Genomic DNA, 24,295 nt, shown 5'->3' with positions numbered 1-24,295 from the left:
GGGTTTGTACTTGTGACAACCAAATGTTTGATGTGAGGAATTGTTTGTTGGTTTAGAACTATGCTTACAACGAGATTTCTTTAAGAAATTCTTTACCAACAATAATTTCTCTCTCATCAAAATGGCGCCGTTGCCGGGGGTTGCAATAGTGTTATGTTATTGGCTATTGTGAATATGTCCATATTGTGAATATTTAGCTTTTTGGTTAATTCTAGGTCTTGTTAGTAATTAGGAGTTTACTTTTCTTTGCCTTTTTGAGATTTTTGTTTTGATTTCCTCTTTTCCATATGAATTCTCATCCTTGTGGTTTTGGATATGGTTATGACTATGTTCAAGGTAATGGAAACTTGAATGATGTCTCACATTATAGGAGAGATGAATTCTTGAGAAGGGAGCCACATCCATATGAGCAATCACCATGGCAACCTCCTTATTCAAGCTACTATGATGGTAATCCTTCCTATAATGCATATCATTCCAATGGATATGATGGTTCTTATCATGATTATGCCACTCAACCACCATCATTCCATGCACTATACTCTCAGCATAGTCCTCAAACACCATCATTCCAACCACCATATTCTCAATCCACATCCTATTTTCACCAATTGCCTCCACACAATCCTAGTCCATATTCCCCCTATGCATATCCTTGTGATAATTATGAACAAGCAACCATTGAATCACCACCACCCCAACATCTTTACCCTTCAAACCAAGTTCCCATGGATGATACACTTGGTATCATTCCGCAAGAGCAAGAAGAGCTCCAAACCGCACTCACTAGTTTCACCTTTACCCTCCAAGAACTTATGTCCCGTATACTTCCACCTAAACCAAAACACCTTCCAACCTCCAAGATTTAGTGTATCTCCTCTTCAACCACATGATGAATGTGAAAAATCAACCAAGGACAGTATCATGAAGGAAATTTTGGATTCTCAACTTGAGAACAAGGAAATGAAGTGTATTTTGCAACAAGTGGAAGGGATGGAGATTGTTGAAGTAGAAGAAGTTGAAGAAGATCTAGGGGAGGTTGAACAAGAAGGAAACTCCATCATTGAAGACAACTCTACACCAAGTGACAATGGTGATCTTGTTGAAGCCTTTTCCATTGAATGTGAAACTGATGTTGAGGAGGGTGCGCAATCTCCAACACATAATTTGATTAATGAGAAGGAGTTGGAAGAAGTTAGCAAACAAGAGGAAATTGAAGAAAGTTGTCAAAAGATGGAAGTCATCAAGGAGGAGCCAAAGGAAGTGGAGCCTACAATGTCAAGACCATTAGATATCTTCCTTGCTAAGTCACCATCCAAATTACAAGTTGAATGGGTAACCATCTCATCCTTTAATTTCCTTGGCCTATATCAATATGCATTATTAGAAACGGATGGTCAACTTAAAACTATGTGTGGGTTGGAAAGTAGAAAAGAGTTGGGTGTTGGTTGGCAATAAGAAGCAAGGTGCATAGTGGAAGGAAGCTCAAATTTTAGGATTCAAAGGTGGAGTAAGCCACCATAGAAAAGCCCCACCAAAGGTCCAACTTAAGGACAATAAATAAAAGTCACTACAACATTTTGGGTCTATGGCCACGGTTTTTTTGGTCACGGTAAAAAACCGTGACCATAGACCCTCTATGGTCACGGTTTTTAGAAAAAGGGTGACCATAGAGTACCTATGGTCACGGTTTTTTAAAAAAGGGTGGCCTAAAAGGGTCTATGGTCACGGTTTTGGGGGGTGACCTAAAGCGGTCTATGGTCACGGTTTTTTACAGTGACAAAAAAGGACCTATGGTCACGGTTTTTCAAAAAAGGGTGACCTAAAATGGTCTATGGTCACAGTTTTTTGTGGTGACCTAAAGAGGTCTATGGTCACGGTTTTTTGGAGTGACCTAAAGAGGTCTATGGTCACGGTTTTGGGGTGACCTAAAGGGGTCTATGGTCACGGTTTTTTACAGTGACCAAAAAGGGTGACCTAAAAGGGTCTATGGTCACGGTTTTTGGGGGTGGCCTAAAGGGGTCTATGGTCACAGTTTTGAGGGGTTGCCTAAAAAGGTCTATGGTCACGGTTTTCAAAAGGGTGACCTAAAAGGGTCTATGGTCACGGTTTTGGTAAGTGACCTAAAGGTATCTATGGTCACGGTTATTAAGGGTGGCCTAAAGTACCCTATAGCCACGGTTTTTTTAATTTTATTTTTATAGGTATCCCAAAACTGCATCGTTTCTTCTCTTTAGTTAAAATCCCATTTTTTTCATTTATTTTTATCATCCCTCCCCAAAACCAAAACGTGGCCGTTTTCCCTCCCTCCCAAAATTCCCCCTTCCCTCCCAAAATCCCCATTAGTCCCAGTTGGTAACTTAGAAAAAAAAAAGAAAAAGAAGAAATCCCTAGCTAGCCATCGAAACCCTTGTGTGTGGTGGTGTACCGTTTCGTTCTTCTTCTTCTTCTTCTACCTCCTTCGGAGCTCAACTCAGTCTCTCTCCATTGCGCCGTTTCCCTTTCTCCCAGCTCCAACCATCGCCGAAGGCAAAAACCCTCCATCGCGGACCTGAACTCTGTCTCTCTTCACTGCGTGAGCCGAGGGTCGTCATTGCTTCTTTGCCTCCTCACGAGGCTTGTTGTTGCTTCCCTATTTCGCGTCATGTGCTGCCGTCACTGCTTCGCGTCGTGTCTCTGCCTCACCGCGAGCTCTCTGTCACCGTGAGCTCACCATGTGTACTCTTTTCAAGTTCAGCAGAAGCAATAGAGTTTGGGTGCTCGTGTAAATATTTTCAAGTTCAGCAATAGGGTTTTAATACCTTTGATGCTATTAAGTGGTAAGCATATTGGATTGGCAGAAATAGAACTAGGTTTTATTGGCCTAAGTTTGCATAGATCATTTTCTAGTTTTTATAGTTTTAATTAGTTGTACACACATGTAGAAGTTTAATTTGCATGTATCCACTTGTTGTATTTAGGTTGGAGAAAGTTTGGATGAAGCTGCATGTGAGAAGAGAACATGGGAGGAGACTGGTATTGAAGCGGGAGAAGTTATATATCACAACTCTCAGCCACGGCTTGGTAAAATTATTCAACATACCTTAGTTTAAGTTTATGCAGGATTGTGTGATTTATTTTTGCAATCAATAACTACTTATATATGAACTTAAAAAATCTAGAATGTTTATGCCGCCTACCTGTTGGGGAAGTCACTATATATTTGAGTTGATCAAATCACTAGCTGCATCTTGATGTAGTTTCTGCTATGGGTAGTTCTTTGTGTAGAGAGTGACAGCAAAGTTGTATTACCCTGTCAAAATAATCCACTGCTATGTCACACAAATACAATATTAAAAATAAGATAAAGGCTATTTTAACTAAATACTTGCTCTTATCATATTTGACCTTTTTAATATGCTAGAATGTAAATTATAAATCAATGTATCCCTAAATATTATGTCTAGATGGCAAAATTACATAGTATATTATGGTGGTAAATGATGATGACTAAAACTTGGCTTTTCATTCCTCCTTGTTTCCCCTTATGTCCTTGTCAGCAAATTTATGGTGACGTCATCAGTGATGATAGTTAATTAACCTTGTTCAACAAGAAAGCAAGGCCTCTCACGGCTCTCATCAAATTATGCATGCTTGTGTAATGTGATATTGAATTGTTGCTTGTCTTTGTTTAGATGTGTATTTAATTTCTCCTTGCAAGAGTTGTCAATGTTTTTTTGCAGTGCCATTTGATTATGTATTTAATGTTATACAAGATTTTAAAGCTTTGTAATGTGATATTGGTTGTTCATCACAAATCTTGTGCCAAGGCCCAAATACAGAAAAAAAAAACTAATTATTTTTTATATGACTATTTCTTCTATATTTCTCATCCCTTAATTAAAAAAGTTTTGTGACAGCAAGTGGTAAGCTTTATCCTTTGAGATGTTCCACTAATAATATCATGCCTTCACTTGAATGAATTTTATTTTAATTTAGTTTGAAACATTCTACTCTAGCATTCACATAAGGCCAAGATATATTGCAATTCATGAATGTAAACTGTTCTGTTATTATACTTGAATTTGTGTTCGGACAGCAAATTATTGTTGCATTTATTAGTTATTTAGTGATGGTTTACTTATATTGCTGGAAATAAATGGCTATGCTGCTTTCATTTATTTGTTGTTTTCGATTTTAGTATTTTGAAATAGGAATTAGCTGTTGGATAGTGGGGATCATTAAGAGTAATTATAAATAGTATTGCTGTGCAATGTAATGAGAACTTTTTATAAAATAGTTTCATAGAAACAAGGAGCACCATTGCTCAGCTTGTGCGTTGCCTTGGAAAAGAAAATGAAAAAAAAAATTGCAATTAGGTGTAGACATGTTGCTATAAATATAATGCTATGTGATTGATTGACTGCTTGTTATGCCGAAATTGAAAACAGTTTGTGTTTTCTATTTTACTTTTGTGAATTTTGACTTTTTATTCTGTGAGGTTTGTGATTTTCAATTTTCTCTTATATATATGTGTGCCCCTACTATTATCTTATCTTTGCAACATAGCTTTTAATCCCTTCAATTATTTATTATCCCTTCAATTATCCCTTTTTATCTTATCTGTGCCCCTACATACTCTAATTAACCATAACCCCTTTTTAATGTCAAAATCAAGTGTATAAAAAAATTATTTATTAATAAATTTAAATAAAAATTAAGGTACAATTAATTTCGTATAAAACTTAAATTGAAAGACCAATTTTAAAGATTAATGCTCTTTCCAATGTTAAAAAAAATAAAATTAAAAAATATATTTTTTCTTTTTTCAAATAAAATTTAGAGATGTTAAAAAAATAAAATTAAAAAATATAGTTTTTTTTTTCAAATAAAATTTAGAGATGTTAAAAAAATAAAATTAAAAATATAGTTTTTCTTTTTTCAAATAAAATTTAGAGACAGGGAAGGGAGGTTTAATAATTTAATTCTTCATATAGATTTACCTTCTCCTGAATTTGTTTGTTTTGTTTTGCATACAGGATATTATTTTTGGACTGGTAAAGACAAAAGGAGTTGAGTAGTTATTGTGGCACAGTGTATAACAACTTTAAATGGCATCTCAAAATGAAGGAACTAAGCAGTAAGTTTATATCATACTTGATATATATTATAATTTGAGCTTCTAGTTATTTAGGTAGTGTGTATATGGTAGCTAGATTGTCACTATAATTGACCTATTAGACCATGTTTAGTAAGTTCAGATATTTGCATTATTAGGTTTAATCATGTTTTGTCAAAAGATTGGATGGATTCACCAAGATTTGAGAACGAGTACATAGTTAGTGTAAATAGTTTTTTAGAGTTTGCCTTCCTAAAGGAAAAACCGGTTGGAAAAGAAATCCAATGTCCGTGTGCAAAGTGTGGAAACACTTATTGGCGTGAACGAGACGCCGTATATGAGCATCTTATTTGCTATGGGTTTGTCGAAGGTTATAAACGATGGACTAATCATGGGGAATCAGTAATCCCAACAGCAGTAGATACTGACATGGATGATCGAGGCGGCCTTGATGATATTGACGGGTTGCTGCGTCACGCATTCGAAAATATGGCAAATCTTGAGGAGGGGAACAGTGGGTTGAATGAAGATGCGAAGAGATTTTATAAGCTAGTAGACGAAGCAGGTCTGGAATTATATCCGAATTGTACATCTGGATTTTCGAGGTTATCGTTCATCATTCGTCTTTACCACTTGAAGTGTCTACATGGGTGGAGTAACACATCTTTTACCTCCCTCTTGGAGTTATTGAAAGAAGCTATACCTGATTTGAACATTCCCACTTCTTTTAATAAAGCTAAGAATATGGTTAAAGAGTTGGGTCTTGACTATGAAAAGATTGATGCATGTCCTAATGACTGCATGCTGTATCGGAATGAGTACATAAATGACTCAGTTTGCCGTATCTGTGGAGAGTCTCGATATAATCAGACTCCTACTACGGATGGTAACGAAGATGACTTTGCGCTTCCGAATAAAGTTCATAAGGTTGCTGCGAAAACCTTAAGATACTTTCCTTTAATACCAAGGCTTAAAAGGCTTTTTATGTGCCCAAACACAGCAGAGGCGTTGAGGTGGCATGATGAGCAGCGTTTGAAAGACGGTTGCATAAGGCACCCTGCTGATGGCCAAGCATGGAAGAACTTGGACAGTCGGTACCCAAACTTTTCAAAAGAACTACGCAACTTGAGGCTTGGTTTGGCAAGTGACGGTTTTAATCCTTTTCGAACTATGAATGTGTCACATAGCACATGGCCAGTTGTCTTAATGGTGTACAACTTTCCCCCTTGAATGTCCATGAAGTCAGAATATTGCATGCTTTCTTTAATCATACCTGGACCTTGTTCACTAGGTAATAATATTGATATTTTTTTGCAACCATTGATCGAAGAGCTGAAGGAGCTATGGGTGTCAGGGATAGATACATATGATTCTTTTAAGAATGAAACTTTTCAAATGCATGCTGCACTTCTTTGGACAATCAATGATTTTCCAGCGTATACGATGTTGTCCGGTTGGATTACGAAAGGAAAGTTAGCTTGCCCTTGTTGTAACCATGATACTTCTTTTTGTTACTTGAAACATAGCCAAAAGACAGTTTACATGGACCATAGGAGATTTTTGCCAGTTGATCATGCATGGAGGTCTAATAAGAGATCTTTTAATAGAAAAACAGAATTCAGGGGTCCACCACGAATGTTAACAGGTGAAGAGGTTCTAGATATGCTAAAGTCAGTAGATAATGCCTCTGGGAAGACGCAAAGCAAAAATAAAGGCCAATGGAAAAAAGATCAATCTTTTTTGAGTTACCATATTGGCAGCACTGTATGATCAGGCACAACCTTGATGTAATGCATATCGAAAAAAACATAGTTGACAGTATAATTAGTACCTTATTGGATATTCCTGGAAAGACAAAGGATCATGCAAAAGCTCGTTATGATCTTAAGGAGATGGGCATTCGAAAGAATCTTCACCCAATAAATACTAAGGATGGCAAAAGAACTAAACTTGCTAGAGCATGCTTCTTCATGACCAAAGGAGAGAGATCTATTTTTTGTGGTGTTTTGAAGAAAACAAATTGCCTGATGGAAGTGCTTCAAACATTTCTCGTTGTGTACAACAAGAAGAGAGAAAGCTTTAAGGTTACAAGACTCATGATGCTCACTTCATGTTGCATTACCTGTTGCAGATACCAATCAAGAGCATTCTTCCAGATCATGTTGCTATTCCTCTAGTGCGCTTGTGTTCCTTTTTTCGTCGGCTATGTCAAAAAGAAATCTCGTTAGAAGAGATTAATGGTTTGGAGTTGGAGATTGTAGAGACTTTGTGCCAGTTGGAGAGGATTTTTCCGCCGACCTTTTTTGATATAATGGTTCATTTGCCTATTCATTTAGCTAATGAACTAAGGTTAGGTGGTCCTGTCCAGTTTCGATGGATGTATCCGATTGAGAGATACATGTGCACACTAAAAGGGTATGTACGTAACAGAAGTCGTCCAGAAGGATCAATTGCGGAGGGTTATTTGGCTGAAGAGTGTTTAACTTTTTGTTCAAGATATTTGCATGAGGGAGTGAAAACAAGATTCAACAAAGTATCTCGAAATAATGATGCAGGCACTTCAACCAAAGATCCTGATTCAAATTTGTTCACAAACAAGGGAAGTCCATTGGGTGGAAAAAAAGGGCAACTAATTATTTTGGACGAAAAGTCACTCCTTCAAGCTAATGCATATGTATTGAACAATTGCGATAACGTGGAGCCTTACATGAGGTAAATTTGCACTTCTCATTAGTTCTATTCCTTAGACTAATCTTGGTAGTATTACATAATAATATACACTCCTTGTAGAGAACATTGTGAGCAACAAAAGCAAGACAAGCGGAAGCGGAAGTGGAACATCGTTAAAAATCAGAATGAAAACTTTATCGAGTGGTTTACGTGACGTGCCATGAAGGATGATGTTCCCGGTTGGATACGACAGCTGTCTAAGGGTCCAAATAAAGTTGCAAAATCATTTTCTGCTTATGTTGTCAACGGGTACAGATTTCATACTAAGCGGTGAGAAGTGATGCGGAAAACGCAAAATAGTGGTGTCACTGTGGTGGCTGAAACTACAAGCTTTGCGAGTGTTAAGGACAAAAAACCAATCAAGGCCAATATAAGATATTATGGTAGAATCATGGATATTATCGAGTTAGACTATTATAGCCAATTTAAAGTTGTGTTATTTAAGTGTGAGTGGTTTCTGGCTGAGGAAGATGATTATGGGTTGACATACGTTCATTTCAACAAAAGATGTTACCAAGATGAACCATTTGTGTTGGCAAGCCAAGCACACCAGTGCTTTTATGTGAAAGATCCATATATTCCCCAAAAGCATTATGTGATGAAAACGGTTCCCAGAGACTTGTTTAACATTGGTGTCCAATTACAGTTTGACCCTAATATAAGAGAGCCACATGAATCGGCGAATAGTCCGATACCCTTAAGTGATATTGGTGAGGTAGACTTGGTTAGACAGGGTGTGCGACCTACTATTGTTGATGTGACACCGAACAAGATCAAACCTAAAGACAAAGAAATAGTGTCTGATGATTTTGAAAGTGATGCTGAATTTGAGGTAGTGCACAAATTGTCCATGATGCTTTATTTTTTAACTTATTTTCTAATGCATTATCATGTTTATTTTCTAATGCATCACCACATGTTTGTTTACTTTATTTTCTAATGCGTTACAATGTTTCTTCTTTCTTTTAATTTTGGCAATGTTAGTATTGATGCTTTATTTGACTTCTTTTTTGTTTTTGTTTTTTTTTTATACAGTATGAACAATGAAGGAAATTTGAAAAGAAAAAGGTTAAGGACCCTGTCACAAATAGAGTCACAAAGAAGTCCCTTGAAGATGAGGAGTCCAGTCAAAAATTCAGGAAAAATTCAATTCACAAGTGCTTATTCCTTGCTAAAACAATTTTAAATAAAAAGGGAACATGTTTTAGCTGCATGTGGGGCTAATAGTAGTAAACATGAGACAAGGAAAAAGGGCAAGATACCAAAAAAGGTGCTGACAAGAGGTGACGATGAAGGTCAAAGCAAAATGGTAACCAAGAAGATAACAAACATCAGAGACGGTGAGGATCAAATCAAGATGCCAACAATGAACTCCAACGAAGAAAATCATTTAGTCAAGATGAAAGCCGTTGAACATGAGGATCAAGGTGGGAAGAAGCCGTCTAGGAAGAAGGTGCTAATGAAGAAATCAAAGGTGGAGGGTAATAAAGTCAAGATAAATACCAATGACGCTGAGGGTCAAAGCAAGAAGCCGACCAATAAGATGCCGATGAAGGAATCGAATGAAGAAGATGCCAACAAAGAAGAACATAAGATTGAGTCTCTTATCCCTGCTATGACTTTAGACGAATTTTTTGAAAAATATGGGATATCATTGGATGAAAATGATGAAAAATATGAATATGATTATGATGAGCTTAATCCAACCATTGGTGATAGTAGTGACAGTCAACTCGGTAATGCCTTTATCCCTTTCTTCAATAGCAAATAGTGAAAGGCACCAACCTAACTTTTATTCATTAGATTACTCTTTTATTCATTAGATTAGTATTTTTGTTAATATTTTCTAGTAACGACATTGGAAATAGGTACCAAAAAGAAAAAAGTTCGTGGTCCCACCCAACTCAAGCATATTCATGCTTTGGAGACACAAATAGAGTTAACATGGTACAATGGCAAACCCATAGGCCCAACAAAGACACAGGTTCAATTGTTTAGTCGGTTCTTGGGGACACTTGCAAGAAACTCTAATTTGGTCACATTGTTATATACTAATTGGCAAGCTGTGTCCATTGAGACTAAAACTTCAATGTTGGATTATGCAAAGGTGAGTCGATCATTCTCCTTTTTAAATTGTTTACAAATAGGCTTAGCATGTATGGTAAAATAACATTATTCGTTGTTTACTTGTAGTCTAAATATAACATTCCTAGTGATGCTGAGCCTTGGGTCATAGATACCATCGGAGAGGCATGGAAGCAATTTAAGAAACACATAAAGAAATATCACTATACACCGTACAACTCATTTAGAGAGATGATGAAAAATCGTCCAATGACTGTACCTGAACTGCATTTTCGAAAATTAGTTCAATTTTGGAGGCTTGATATCATCAAAGTAAGTTATTTTCACAACTCTCTTGGCTTTAATGATGGTATCGTGTATTTAACTAACTCTATTTAATTTTATATTGCAACAAATGTAGGTTATTTCTGACAAAAATCGTGAAAATAGATCCAAGCAAAAATGGAATCATCGAATGGGTCCAGTTAGTTTTGAATTAGTACGCGCTGAATTGGTATTTTTTTTGTGCTTTTTATTTCAAGTATTTTTGCATCTTTCATGTTATGTGTGTTTACTTAGTCACATGTTGGTGGTTTCTTTGTAGCGTGCAAAGAAGGAGGACAATGAAGATCCATCACAATCTGAGATGTTTGTTGTAACTCGTACGAGTAAAAAAGGAGAGACTGATTCAGGAACACAAGAGACAATTGTTAGTTTTTTAGTCTCTTAGAAAAGTACACCAAAAAAGAAATGTGTTAGCTATTTTTATTTATTCTAAAGCTGTTGGGTGCATGCATTTATTTTGATCCTATTTTTGTGTAATAGGAACATCTTCAAAATTTGAAAGAAGCAGGATACAATGATGATGAAGCAGTTCAAACAGTTTTCGGAAAGGAGAGACATGGAAGAGTTCGTTTCTATGGTCGATCAGTCACAAAATCCTCTCTTAAAAAGGAGAAGGAAATCTGACAAATGCAGCAACAACATAATGAAGTGGTTTCAACTATGGAGAAAAATCAAAATAACTTAACTTCCAAGTTGGACGGTTTAACAAACTTGATTAAAACATTGTTGCAACAAGTCAATCCTGGTATGAGTGCAGAACAAGTACAAGTAATGATAGAAGCTGCCCAACAATCTCCGCCTGACGCGAGTAGTGCACCAATTGATGTGCGGCGAAGCATTCCTCCTTCACTTGGATCGAACCATGTATCAAAGGATATGGAAGTAAGTACTGTTCAAAACTTCTAGTTAAATTAATAGTATGCTTTTGGTAAATGATATATCATGAATTTCAGTGGGATTGAGTTTACAAAGTTGAGTGGAATTAGTTTCTTCTGTTAAAAATTTCCTTTTGATTAAACTCCATGTTAGTGTTACTTGATTAGGTTGCTGTTTGACTAAGTTAGCTTAGTTGAATTAGGTGGTTAGGTAGTCAATTGATTTTGTAGTGGATTTAGGTTTGAACTCTGATATTTATTCTATCTGAAATTGGTTTTTCTGTGCTGGTAATGACTTGCCCTGTTCTAATTTAGTTTCCTGCTGCTGCTTCATTGATCTGCCCTGTGCTAAATTAGTTTGCTTCGTGCTGTTGATTAGGTTTAAACTGTTATTGATCCTATGTTGCTATTTCATTGTTTTACTTTTGTGCTAAACTGGTTTATATGATGCTGCTGCATAGTATTATTGCTGCCTTATTCTTGTGTTGGCTGCTGCTGGAATGTTTAAATTCTGAATTATTTGTGCAGTAGTGATAACTTTGATGAATTTATGAGTCTAAGCTATCACTACTGCTACATTCTTGCAATAGCTGCTGTTTGAAGTGAATGATGGTTGTGAAAAATTCTTGAGTCTTGTTGTGGATGAATGTTTCCCTTCTTTTGCTGCATATGTATTGCATTATCAAAACCATTTTTGCAAGATATCTAACATGTTTATTTCTTTTACGTACGTGCAGGAAGACATGATGTGATGAAGAAAATATGTCCCATACAAATATCACATAGGATGGGTCTTACAATGACCTTAGTTATGTAAATGTAATATTTTGATGTGTTATGTACTTTTTGAGGTATTACATATAATTGAAAAAATTTAACTCTATTTGGATTTGTGTTGTTTAGACTAAAGATTAAACATATCTATCTTATAATGAAACTTTTATGATTTAGATTTCTTGAATTTCTTATTTTTAGATTTATTTTGTGATTATTATCATTTTGGGATGTGATTATAATTTAAAAAAATTGAATCTCATAAACAACAACAGGCTATAGTCACCGTTTTAAAAAACCGTGACCATAGAGGCTATGGCCACGATGAAAAACTGTGACCATAGATAGGGCTATGGTCACGGTTTTAACAAGGGTGACCATAGACTCTATGGCCACCGTGAAAAACCGTGACCATAGATAGGGCTATGGTCACGGTTTTAAGGAGGGGTGACCATAGAGGCTATGGCCACGGTGAAAAACCGTGACCATAGATAGGCTATGGTCACGGTTTTAAGGAGGGTGACCATAGACTCTATGGCCACCGTGAAAAAGTGTGACTATAGATAGGGCTATGGTCACGGTTTTAAGGAGGGGTGACCATAGAGGCTATGGCCACGGAGAAAAACCGTGACCATAGATAGGCTATGGTCACGGTTTTAGGTGGGGTGACCATAGAGTCTATGGCCACGGAGAAAAACCGTGACCATAGATAGGGCTATGGTCACGGTTTTAAAGAGGGGTGACCATAGAGGCTATGGCCACGGTGAAAACCGTGACCATAGCCTTATCTATGGTCACGGTTTTAAGGAGGAGTGACCATAGAGGCTATGGTCACGGTAAAAAAACGTGGCCTAAAGTGTCAGATTTTGAAAATTGAAACCGTGACCATAGATCAAAAAACCGTGACCATAGACCTATGGCCACGAGAGAATAGGCCACGGTAAAAAATCGTGACCATAGGTCCAAAACCGTGACCATAGATCTATGGTCACTCTTTTTACTAGCTATGGTCACGGTTTTTTACCGTGACCATAGGCCTTTTTTTGTAGTGAGTGTTAGGTGGGAGACACCCCACCATGGTAAACTCTTTCCATTCTCTTGTAGATATAATCAATGAATAAATTGAGTTGCCATTGTAGGTAGTTTTTCTTAGTTTCTATACTCTTATACATTTTGTTTTGATTAATAGATTGCTTATTAGATTCATGATTTGTTTAGAATAGTTGTTGTTGAATAGTATTTTGCTTGGAGTGTAAGTTTTGTTTGTTTTGTTTTGGAAAATTTTTCAAAAACTTAAAGATTTTTGTTAAATTTGAATTTTAGTTGCTTTAGAATGTTTATATGTTAGAAGAGTGTTAAATTTTGTTTTTATGCTTCTAAAAAAAATTTCAATCTTAAGCATGCATGACGCTTACGCGTGGATTGCACTTCCGCAACTCCTGGTTCAAAAAACCCGAGAGTTGTGCAAGATTTGTGCTGGGAGCACAATCTCAATCCACGCGTAAGCATGCGTGACGCTTACGCGTGGATTGTCCCTGTTGCATCCACGCATAAGCATGGGTGACGCTTATGCGTGGATTCTCACCCTGTTTTTCTCCTTTCTTCTTCTTATATATATATATATATATATATATATAAAATAAATAAATAAAATACTAAAAAAAAACTTTTTCTTTTCTTCCATTTTCTTTTATTGCATTTGCTTATTTTCATTCCTTGCATTTTAATTTTGTTTTTATAGCTTATTCTTATTTTATTTTCTAAGTTTCTTATTTTAATAAGGGTGTTGAATTCTCTTACTCAATTGTTGAGAATTTCTTGCACTGTTTTGGTACTTCGTGACTTGTTTAGCATTAATGGTCATACTTGTTCCACACAAAAGATTAGTGCTTTAGTCCTTTCTAATTCATTATTCTTTGTTTTTTGTACTTCATTATCATTGAGTTAGGATGGGACCAAATGCTTTCATACTTATCACTAATCTTGTTCGTGTCAATTCTCACGTGAACATGATGCAACATGCTCTTCATGTTATTCACTTATACTTTAACTTTCCTCTTGCATCAAGTATTAGTTGATATTCCCTTTGCCTATAATGCTTTCTCACTTACATGCGTAGCTAACATGTAGTGAGAAGCATAAAACACTAAATTCATCAATCAAAATTTTAAGAACTTAAAATTGTAAATATTGACAAAGCACTTGAACCAAAGGAAATGAGAGCAAAATTGATGTAATTAAAGAGGAATTAAAGAATACTTACAATTAGAGAAGCAAAATCCAAGATCAAACTTGCTATAAAATACTACAATGTAAATTGAAGTAAAAATCCTAAGAGAGAATTTGCTATCTACACTACTCCTACTCCTAATACTATGAATTACTACTATCTAAGTGAGCTCCCTTCTAATGTGTTGATATTCCCTTCATATAGCACCTCAATTTAGCCTCTAGCCTTCCAAAATTGGGCCAAAAGCCCTCAGAATTCACGCATCACGCGTTTCATTAATGAAACCACGTGCAGGGTCCTGTGCGTACGCACAGGTGCTTGTGCGCACGCACACTTTACTGTGTGTACTTTTCCTTGTTTTCTTCATGTATTCTCCCTTGTACATGCTTTCTTCCACTTCTGTCTAACCAATCTTGCCTAAATAACCTGAAATCACTCACAAAACATATCACAGCATCGAATGGCATGAAAGTAGAATTAAAATCACTAATTTAAGCACAAAAACGCATATTTTCACATTTAGATCCAAATTGGGAAAATAATACAAAAGTATGCTATTTTGGTACTTAAGTGTGAGTTTATGTAATGAAATTCATTCAAATCAAGTTAAAATATATCAAAAAATATGGACTCGTCAGTTATATTGAAACTAAATAAAACTTATTTAAATTCAAATAACACACCCTTAAAAACTAAAACAAAATTAAGTCCTAACATAAAAAACTAATTTAATGCTTTACCCATCTTGGAATATCTACTTTCTAAAATACATAAATTTTGGGAAGGTACAGTGATTTACTTGTAAAAAGAAAGTAATTCCTAAACCATGAGTTGGCTCAAAGGTGTTTAAACAACAATATCATTGAGGGAAGAGAAATCTGTGCCATTAATATATCGTAACCTGCTTATTAGCAATTTCATGTTAATTAAAAAAGTAGAGAAGTGAATTATACTTATTGAATTTTTTACATTATTAAATTATATGCAAACTATTATACGCTCACAAAGTTTATGTATTTTAGGAAATAGGAATTGCATGTAAACCACTATGTCCTCCTAATAAGATTTATGTGTTATAGAAATTAGTTTAAAACCAAAATAATATTTATGTGTCATAGGAATTGCATGTAAACCACTATATTTACCCCTAGGCTTCAAAATTTGTGTTGTTTCTATTGTATGTAAATTTTGCTATTCTCTTTAGGTTAAAATTTCTTTACTAGTACATCATGCTAATCTCTTGCATTTTATGTGTATTTCTTGACATCCATAGAGTCTCCCACAATTTATATAGAATTAGTTTAAAACCAAAATGTAGTTATTTTCAAAAAATTATAATTAGATAATTTTAAGATAAAATTATGGGTAAAAAACCCAAATAAGCCAGGCTGAGAAACATATTACCCAAATCAGCCAAAATGAAAATTTTTTTAGCATTCAACCAAAGATCACTTTAATGTAATTCGAATCAATATAATTCGAACTACAATTGCAAGTAATTCGAATCAACTAGCTTCGAATTAAGAGCATAGAAATTTGCATGTAATTCGAATCAAGTTCTCTCGAATTACAATAGCATAATTCGAATCAAATCGATTCGAATTAGTAGGGAAAACGAGTTAAACATAATTCAATATATGTCGATTCGAATTAGTAAGAAAAATAAATCAAACCATAAAGTCTTTTTCTTATAGTTGCTAACATGGATAGCCCAACGCTGTCCCTGTCCCATATACTGATATACCTTCCATTAGTTTGAATAGTAAAACTTATTTTGAATAATTCGATATATGTCGATTCGAATTAGTAAGAAAAATAAATCAAACCATAAAGTCTTTTTCTTATAGTTGCTAACATGGATAGCCCAACGCTGTCCCTGTCCCATATACTGATATACCTTCCATTAGTTTGAATAGTAAAACTTATTTTGAACAAAATAATAATAATAATAATAATAATAATAATAATGAGATTTTTTTAAAATATTAATGAGCTATCAATTTGAATTCCATACAATACACTTTTGTCCATTTTTAATAGCTCATAAATATTTTTTAATAAGCACAAGTACTATAAGTGTGTTTGGTAAAACAGCTTTTAAAAATTAAAAAAATATAATAAACATATTTATAACGAAGAATAATATTTTTTTTCAAATTTTAGAGACCAATAATTTAAATATTTATTTGATTTACTCTCTATATTAATAAAAATAGAGTTATCATTAGTCAATAATAAAACTTGTACTGATATGTTTATTACCCATTTATATATATTGACTCACTTATACAAATCACAAAAAATGAGACACATATCTCAAGTAAAATTATATGAAGATTGTGTTAGAATTTGTGAAGGTTAGGTTGAGAAATTAGAAATATATGAGGATTCCAATGGCAACATAATGACAGGAAATATGTGTAGAAAAATAAATGAAATATATTTTTAATTGTTTTGTATGGAATAAAATATTTTTTTAATTTCTAAATTATTAATGACTATATAGAGTACTTTATTTAAAATTTGAGTACCTAAGTCATTAGAACATTACAAATTTTTATAGTACTCCTAACATTTTTTAAGCCATTTTTTAAAATTTTTTTGCATAGAATAAAATATTTTTTGTAGTATAATTTAAATAAATTTATTGAAAAAATTTATTAAAAAATATTTATGAACTATTAAAAATGGACAAAAGTGTATTGTATGTATTATTATTATTATTATTATTATTATTATTATATTTTAATTTTAAAGAAATCTCATTATTATTATTATTATTATTATTATTATTATTATTATTATTATTATTATTATTATGTTCAAAATAAATTTTACTATTCAAACTAATGGAAGGTATATCAGTATATGGGACAGGGACACAGCGTTGGGCTATCCATGTTAGCAACTATAAGAAAAAGACTTTAAGGTTTGATTTATTTTTCTTACTAATTCGAATCGACATATATCGAATTATGTTTAACTCGTTTTTCCCTACTAATTCGAATCGATTTGATTCGAATTATGCTATTGTAATTCGACAGAACTTGATTCGAATTACATGCAAATTTCTATGCTCTTAATTCGAAGCTAGTTGATTCAAATTACTTGCAATTGTAGTTCGAATTATATTGATTCGAATTACATTAAAGTGATCTTTGGTTAAATACTGAAAAAATTTTCATTTTGGCTGATTTGGGTAATATGTTTCTCAGCCTGGCTTATATGGATTTTTTTACCTAAAATTATTGTATATATGTAAATTGTCCGCAACAATATATACTTCCTTATGAATTATTGTTTCTAAGTAAATTTTAAACTTGTATTGATAATCATGAATAAACTATACAATTATACTATATACATATTTAAAATTAGTCACTAAATTAACTTTATACAAAATATATATTAAAAATATATAAAATAATATATATATATAATATTTTTATAATATATATTAATGTGTTCTGCACTTATATTAAGTGTTAGTAATATTAATAATTATAAATTAGTAATATATTATCTACATGAAGAGAAATACATAAAAGAAAGATTAGGGAGTTTTCTTGCAAATGTTACTGTGACATTGTTGTAAATATGATTTTTTTATTTTTTACCAGTCATTTTAATCTGTTCATCTTTTAAAATAAATTAATTGATATATTTATCAAATTATAAATTAATAGTTGACTTGAAGCATTAAAAATTAATATTTAAACCATTGCATATGTTTTTACTTTTTACCTCTTTAGCATGTTCTGGCGAATAAAAGTATTCCAACGAATAAGAGGTATTTTTTGTGAGATTTTTTAAACAATATGATATATAATAAAAAAGAATTTATTTTTTTTAAAGTGATAAAATTAATAAAGTGAAAAGTTAATCACTATTAAATTTATAATTTTTATAAAATATATTTTACTATTTTAATTTAAGAGTGATTAACTCCTCACTTGCTCACTTTACCAATTTTTTTTATTTTAAAAAGTTTTCATCCTTAATTCGAAAAGAGGCTGTGAGAGGATATGGGTCCGGAGGATGTGTCGGTTACTGGGTTGTAAAGAGGCTTCATTACCAGTCAGATATCTGGGCATTCTCCTGGGAGCAAATCCGAGACTGGTTAAGACATGAAAACCGGTGATTGATAAGGTGGAAGACAAACTGAGTTTGTGGAAAGCAAAAACTCTTAACAAAGCAGGTAAGCTGGTCCTAATTAAGGCGGTGCTTAGTAGCTTGCCGATTTACTACCTCAATTTATATAAGATGCCAAAGACAGTGGCAGAGAAGCTGATTTCCCTGCAACGACGGTTCCTGTGGAGTACTGAGGATGGGAGATACGGGGTATCGCTCGTGAAGTGGGAAGTGGTTATGGCTCCAAAGAAGGCAGGTGGGGGTTGGGAGTTGGGGATGCGGTGATTCGAAATACTGCATTGCTGTTTAAGTGGTGGTGGAGGTTCTCGAAAGAAGACTGTCCCTTATGGAAGAAAGTGGTGTGCTCTTGTAATAATATGCATCCTGCAAGAATGGTGGGAGGACAGCCTACTCCCACGCGAGGGGGTCCTTGGAAGGATATATGCCAGCTACAAGTTAGTAAGCCGGGGCTGAGAGATCAGATGATCAGTGGGTTGTCGATGGAGTTAGGGAATGGCAGAACAATCCGATTCTGGGAGGATAGATGGCTACCGGCTGGAGTATTGAAAGATATGTTTCCTAGGCTTTTCTCGGTCTCAACTCTTCATGAATCTGTGACAGCAGACTGTGGCTTTTGGGATGGGCTAGTGTGGATTTGGAGTTTCCAGTGGAGGAGAGAGTTGTTCCAATGGGAGTTGGACTTAGTACACCAGCTTCATGAGATCTTACAGTCATTCAAGCTTACAAATGGGAGGGAAGATAGTGTGGTATGAAAATTTGATAAAACAAGTGACTACTCAACAAAATCCTTTGTGCGAGTGATGCAGGAGGAAGTCCTACCGGAGGAGGTTACCAGCTATAGCTTCACTAGTGCTGTTTGGAAAGGATTTGTCCCCCCGAGAGTTGAACTCCTTTCTTGGTTTGCGTTAGTCGGAAGGGTCAACACAAAGGATCGACTGTGCAGATTACGGGTTATTGACCAGCAGGACAATAGGTGTCTTCTCTGTGGTAAGCCTGTGGAAACCGCGTATCATCTGTTTCTTAGTTGTGAGATTACATGGCAGGTGTGGTGTGCTTGACTAATGGCCTTTCAACAAAGGTGGAGCTTTCCGGGTACTTTGAAGGAACATTTTTTTACACCTAATCCATTCACTAAAAAAAATGACCCATTAATATCTTATGAAGCATGATAGTTACTAACATTTTTATTATAAAAGAATTAGCTAAAATTAATTTAAAAATAAGATAAAAATAATGTTAATTACTAAAATTTTTTGTACAGTAATTTTTTTAATTACCCAAAATATATATATAAGAAAAACACCTATCAAATGGCTCTTCATCAAACTCTTGTTTAGCATGTCCTTCCATGTCAACACTTATTTGCAGAGCCATTTTTAAAGTTAGCGGATCTTATCTTTTTCTTTCTTACTAGAGGGTTGCATCTGTCATTTGATGAGGGACTACAAAACAAAAATTTTATTGACAATTTGATCGTACAAGTAACATTAAAATTCCAAAAAAGTACATGGTATACCCAATAAATTTTCTATAATATAACGATTTATATTGGTAGTTGACGTAAACATTTTGACACATTTTAGGAACAAGACAAGACAAGAGTGATCCGCAATCCATATAGAATGGGTGAAAGAAGAGTAATCTGAGGCTATAAAATCTCGTATTAACATTGTGTATATCTTTCTTTGCCATATTGACTAGATCCAACTTAACGTCTTTCTTTTCAAGCCATAACTTGTTTCATGTCTCTCGATCAACTACAAGTTAGGAAACATGCAAAAAATAAATATTAATAGATAACTGACTAACTCACTACACCTTCCTTTACTGTCTACCTTTTTTCCTTTTCAGTTTTATTATTATTTTTTTTTTCTTCTTCACAATCAATATCATCATATCCCTCTAACATTACGTCACTTTCTTTTTCTTTTCCGTTCAACCTTTACTTTTGAACATAAAAATTATCATGTATGAATGAGTGAAGATTACATTCAAGAGTGTAATTTCCACTTAAATCTGAGGTATTCCCTTTTTAATCACGTCTACTATGCTAATTAATTCACTGGTAATATTATGTCAAATGCATAGAACAGTGCATGGTTCGTGCAACTTGGGCATTACAACTTTATGGTTTTCCTCCCGAATTAAACTATGAGGAGTGCTAGGAGTAAGCAATTTTTATGATTTATAGCCAACAAACAACCATCAATGATAATTTTAATGGTGTGAGATTGGTGTGAGATTTCATCCAATAGCTCACTTTTCTTTGCTGGTTATATACTGACCAGAATTCAATGAAGTTGTTGGTCCCTAGACTTTTCTTTCAACTAGAGTATAATTGACGCATCTCAAATGCACGAAGAAAGAAAGAAAAAGATTATAGTTGTTGTAGCTTTCATCTGTCTAAAAGTTGTGAACATGGACTAATGTTATTTGTTTATTTGAAAATTTATTCAGAGCACAAAACTAAAGGGAAAAAAATGGCCAAGGATTACAATGGATCTCCGAAACATCATGGTCCGCTTGATGCTAAGAGAAACCGAATCACATGGATTCTAGGGGTTAGTGGGTTATGTATCTTGTCATATATAATGGGTTCATGGAAGAGTACTCCAACACCAACCACAGGCCAATATGACACAGTCGCAAAAGTGGGTTGTGAAGGAGGATCATCATCTTCAGCTTCCAAAGCATCACCATTTTCTTCTTCAAATCTAGACTTTGAAAGTCACCATCAACTTGATCTCAATAGTTCTTCAGGAGTGCAAGAATTCCCACCATGTGACATGAAATACAGTGAATATACTCCGTGCCAAGATCAAACGAGAGGGCGGAGATACGACCGGAACATGTTGAAGTATAGGGAGAGGCATTGCCCTGCAAAGGATGAACTTATGTATTGTCTTATACCTGCTCCACCAAATTATAAGCCTCCTTTCAGGTGGCCTCAAAGCAGAGACTATGCTTGGTATGATAACATCCCTCACAAAGAGCTTAGCATTGAGAAGGCCATTCAAAATTGGATTCAGGTCGAGGGTGACCGCTTCAGATTCCCTGGTGGAGGCACCATGTTTCCCCGTGGTGCCGATGCATACATTGATGAAATTAATGAGCTTATTCCCCTCAAGAGTGGTCATATCAGAACTGCAATCGATACAGGCTGTGGTGTAAGTTGAATCAATATATTTATCATCATACTTTTTTTATTCATGTCCAAGTTAATACTTTCTTTATAACACGTAAAGGTAGCAAGTTGGGGTGCTTATCTTTTGAAACGGGACATCATAGCAATGTCATTTGCACCAAGAGACACACACGAAGCTCAGGTCCAGTTTGCATTGGAGAGAGGAGTTCCTGCTATGATTGGCATCATGGGTTCACAGAGGCTTCCATACCCGGCAAGGGCATTTGACATGGCTCATTGTTCTCGATGTCTCATACCTTGGGGCAAATATGGTATTCTCATATTATCATGGTCCACTTGTTGCTATAATGCTACCGATAATTTCATTAATTTGTTATTTGCCAGGCATTACAATTTAGAACTTAGGCAATCATGTATTGTGACATTAATCAAGAATGACTGAAAATGTGTAACATCTTTGCTTGGATTCCATTTTTATCTGCATGCATGTTATAAGTAACATCTTTAAATTGGATTGTCACAGATGGACTATATCTGATTGAAGTGGATAGAATCCTGAGGCCAGGAGGTTATTGGGTTCTTTCTGGGCCACCTATTCGATGGCAGAAACACTGGAAAGGATGGGAGAGAACTCAAGAAGATTTGAAGAGAGAGCAAGATGAAATAGAGCGGGTAGCAGCAAGTATTTGTTGGAAGAAACTTATTGAGAAGGATGATCTTGCAATTTGGCAAAAGCCTATCAATCACAATGAATGTGTTAAGAGCAGAAAGGTTTTCAAAACACCACACATATGCCAAGGGGACAATCCTGACATAGCTTGGTTGGTACTTGTTTGCATTGTAATAACTAATAAGTTCATGTATGATTGTGTCTTGGCTTATTTTCTCACTTGTGTTCATACCATTTTTCTTTGTTTCAAAGGTACAAAGAATTGGAAAAATGCATAACTCCATTGCCAGAAGTTACAAGATCAGACAAAGTGTCTGGGGGAGAGCTTGAGAAATGGCCTAAGCGAGCATTCACGCTTCCTCCTCGGATTAGCAGCGGTTCCATTCCGGGTATCAATGCGGAGAAATTCAGAAGTGATAATGATATGTGGAGGGACAGGATAGCTCGCTACCGGCGTCTTGCTCCTCTCACCCAAGGAAAATATAGGAATGTGATGGATATGAATGCTTATCTTGGTGGATTTGCTGCAGCTATGTCAAAGTATCCAGTGTGGGTTATGAATGTGGTTCCACCAAATTCAGACCATGACACTCTAGGTGTAATTTATGAACGAGGTTTTATTGGGACTTACCATGATTGGTGTGAAGCTTTCTCAACTTATCCAAGAACATATGATATGATCCATGCCAGTGGCGTTTTCAGCATATATCAGGATAGGTAAGTAGCATACATTTGAACATATGATATGATCCATGGCATTAATTAATCGTGTGTTTCTTTGACTGATATGATATGTATGGTAATTCTTGTGTGTGGAAGGTGCAACATTACTCTGATACTATTGGAGATGGACAGAATTCTAAGGCCAGAAGGTACTGTGATATTAAGAGAAGGAGTGGAGCTTCTGGTGAAGATTAAAAGCATTACTGATGCAATGAGATGGAAAAGTAGTATAACGGATCATGAAAGTGGACCTTTCAACCCAGAAAAGATTCTTGTTGCTGAAAAGACTTACTGGACTGGGGAAGCTAATGAGAATCAATCTCAAAACTAATATGTAGTGTTGTTATTACCACATCTTTGTTCGCCTTTTTTTGTTTTGACCTCTTAGAGAAATTAAAATAGATAGATACTTACTTTGGCAGTTTTCCTTCTTGCCCTCTTCTCGTTTTTATTAGATTGCACCAATTAAAGACACTTTAACACTCAGGAAGATAATTGCAGAATGATGCTCTCTGATTAAAGACAAGTGTTCTTTAATGTGGAAAAAGATGGATCATTTCTTTTCACATCAAACACAAAACACCAAGTGAATTTACGGTAGCTGGAAATACCCCAAGAATCACCAAACTTGTATATTTAAATTACCAATTAAGGATATCTATACAACTCATCAGCTTCAAGTACCGGTTCCATAAAGGAAAAGTAACTCAAAATTTTATATGTCGTTCTTGAAGCACATTAATGGAAAGGAATCATATTTAAAATTAAGTAAAATTCACAACATTGATTAAATATATTATTTTTAGAGTAATTACCTAAATCAGTCCCAAAAATTTTAAAAGCGGACATTTTAGTCCTCAAGAAAAAGTAATACACAGATTAATCTCTAAAGTTTTATTCCGGCAGACAAATCAGTCCCCAATTTGCGGACATTTTAGACTCAACAAAAATTAATACACAAATTAATCCCCAACGTTTTTTTCTGTGAGACATAATAGTCTCCGATCCATTTTACTTGTACTATATTTCGACCTTTATTATTATTACTTAGCTTTGTGCATGTGGACGATGACACTAGCATATTAATACACTCTTTTTGTTAGAAACAAGGAAGGTGAATAATGATGTTTTGAAATCCAAATCAAAACATTTTCTTTTAATACAAATATATTTTTTAAAATAGGCATTTTTTATTATATTAAATACAAAAATATCAAATGATTTCAACTTTGAATTTTTTGTAGAATAATCTTTATTATTATTATTATTTTGTTTTCTTTGGATGAAAGATTATTATGTCTAACGAAAAAAAACGTTGAAAATTGATCTGTGTATTAATTTTTTTTAGGGACTAAAATGTTCGCTTTTAAAATTTTTGGGGACCGATATGGATAATTATTTTGTCGAAAAATGAACTGAGAATTAATTTGTCTGCTGGAATAAAATCTTGGAGATTAATCTGTGTATTAATTTTTCTTAAAAGTTAAAA

At 34.6% G+C, this 24,295-nt stretch overlaps 2 protein-coding genes across 5 annotated transcripts; both read left to right on the top strand.

Moving 5' to 3' along the window:
• Positions 2,274-12,067, top strand: LOC107630661. Of its 4 annotated transcripts, XM_016333865.2 has the most exons (10): positions 2,320-2,819; positions 2,961-3,063; positions 5,019-5,119; positions 8,864-9,564; positions 9,697-9,935; positions 10,022-10,225; positions 10,314-10,406; positions 10,497-10,601; positions 10,718-11,119; positions 11,850-12,067. In XM_016333865.2, exons 4-9 carry the CDS (start codon positions 9,135-9,137, stop codon positions 10,859-10,861), a joined length of 1,215 nt encoding a protein of 404 aa, XP_016189351.1. In that variant the 5' UTR covers positions 2,320-2,819; positions 2,961-3,063; positions 5,019-5,119; positions 8,864-9,134; the 3' UTR covers positions 10,862-11,119; positions 11,850-12,067. The 4 variants fall into 4 exon arrangements, with proteins under 4 accessions (XP_020974711.1, XP_016189351.1, XP_020974712.1 ...); XM_021119053.1 differs by lacking the exon at positions 8,864-9,564 and having other exon boundaries at positions 2,325-2,819; XM_021119051.1 differs by lacking the exons at positions 2,320-2,819; positions 2,961-3,063; positions 5,019-5,119 and adding exons at positions 7,288-7,810; positions 7,889-8,660.
• On the top strand, positions 20,665-23,302 carry LOC107633367 (probable methyltransferase PMT17). The gene is made up of 5 exons (XM_016337002.2): positions 20,665-21,435; positions 21,514-21,724; positions 21,937-22,234; positions 22,336-22,800; positions 22,903-23,302. The coding sequence occupies exons 1-5, from the start codon at positions 20,695-20,697 to the stop codon at positions 23,135-23,137; spliced, it is 1,950 nt and encodes a 649-aa protein (XP_016192488.2). The 5' UTR covers positions 20,665-20,694; the 3' UTR covers positions 23,138-23,302.

This window comes from Arachis ipaensis, chromosome B03 (genome assembly GCF_000816755.2).
Source record: "Arachis ipaensis cultivar K30076 chromosome B03, Araip1.1, whole genome shotgun sequence".
NCBI classification, from domain to species: Eukaryota; Viridiplantae; Streptophyta; class Magnoliopsida; order Fabales; family Fabaceae; genus Arachis; species Arachis ipaensis.
Note: the sequence above shows the minus strand (reverse complement) of the source record. Positions and strands in the feature narration are given on the sequence as shown.

Coding starts and splice junctions, on each gene's coding strand:
- LOC107630661 (XM_016333865.2), top strand. CDS start 9,135: ATGGTAACCAAGAAGATAACAAACATCAGAGACGGTGAGGATCAAATC. Junction 9,936..10,021: donor CAATGTTGGATTATGCAAAG/GTGAGTCGATCA, acceptor GTTTACTTGTAG/TCTAAATATAACATTCCTAG. Junction 10,602..10,717: donor CAGGAACACAAGAGACAATT/GTTAGTTTTTTA, acceptor TTTGTGTAATAG/GAACATCTTCAAAATTTGAA.
- LOC107633367 (XM_016337002.2), top strand. CDS start 20,695: ATGTTATTTGTTTATTTGAAAATTTATTCAGAGCACAAAACTAAAGGG. Junction 21,436..21,513: donor CAATCGATACAGGCTGTGGT/GTAAGTTGAATC, acceptor TAACACGTAAAG/GTAGCAAGTTGGGGTGCTTA. Junction 21,725..21,936: donor CATACCTTGGGGCAAATATG/GTATTCTCATAT, acceptor GGATTGTCACAG/ATGGACTATATCTGATTGAA.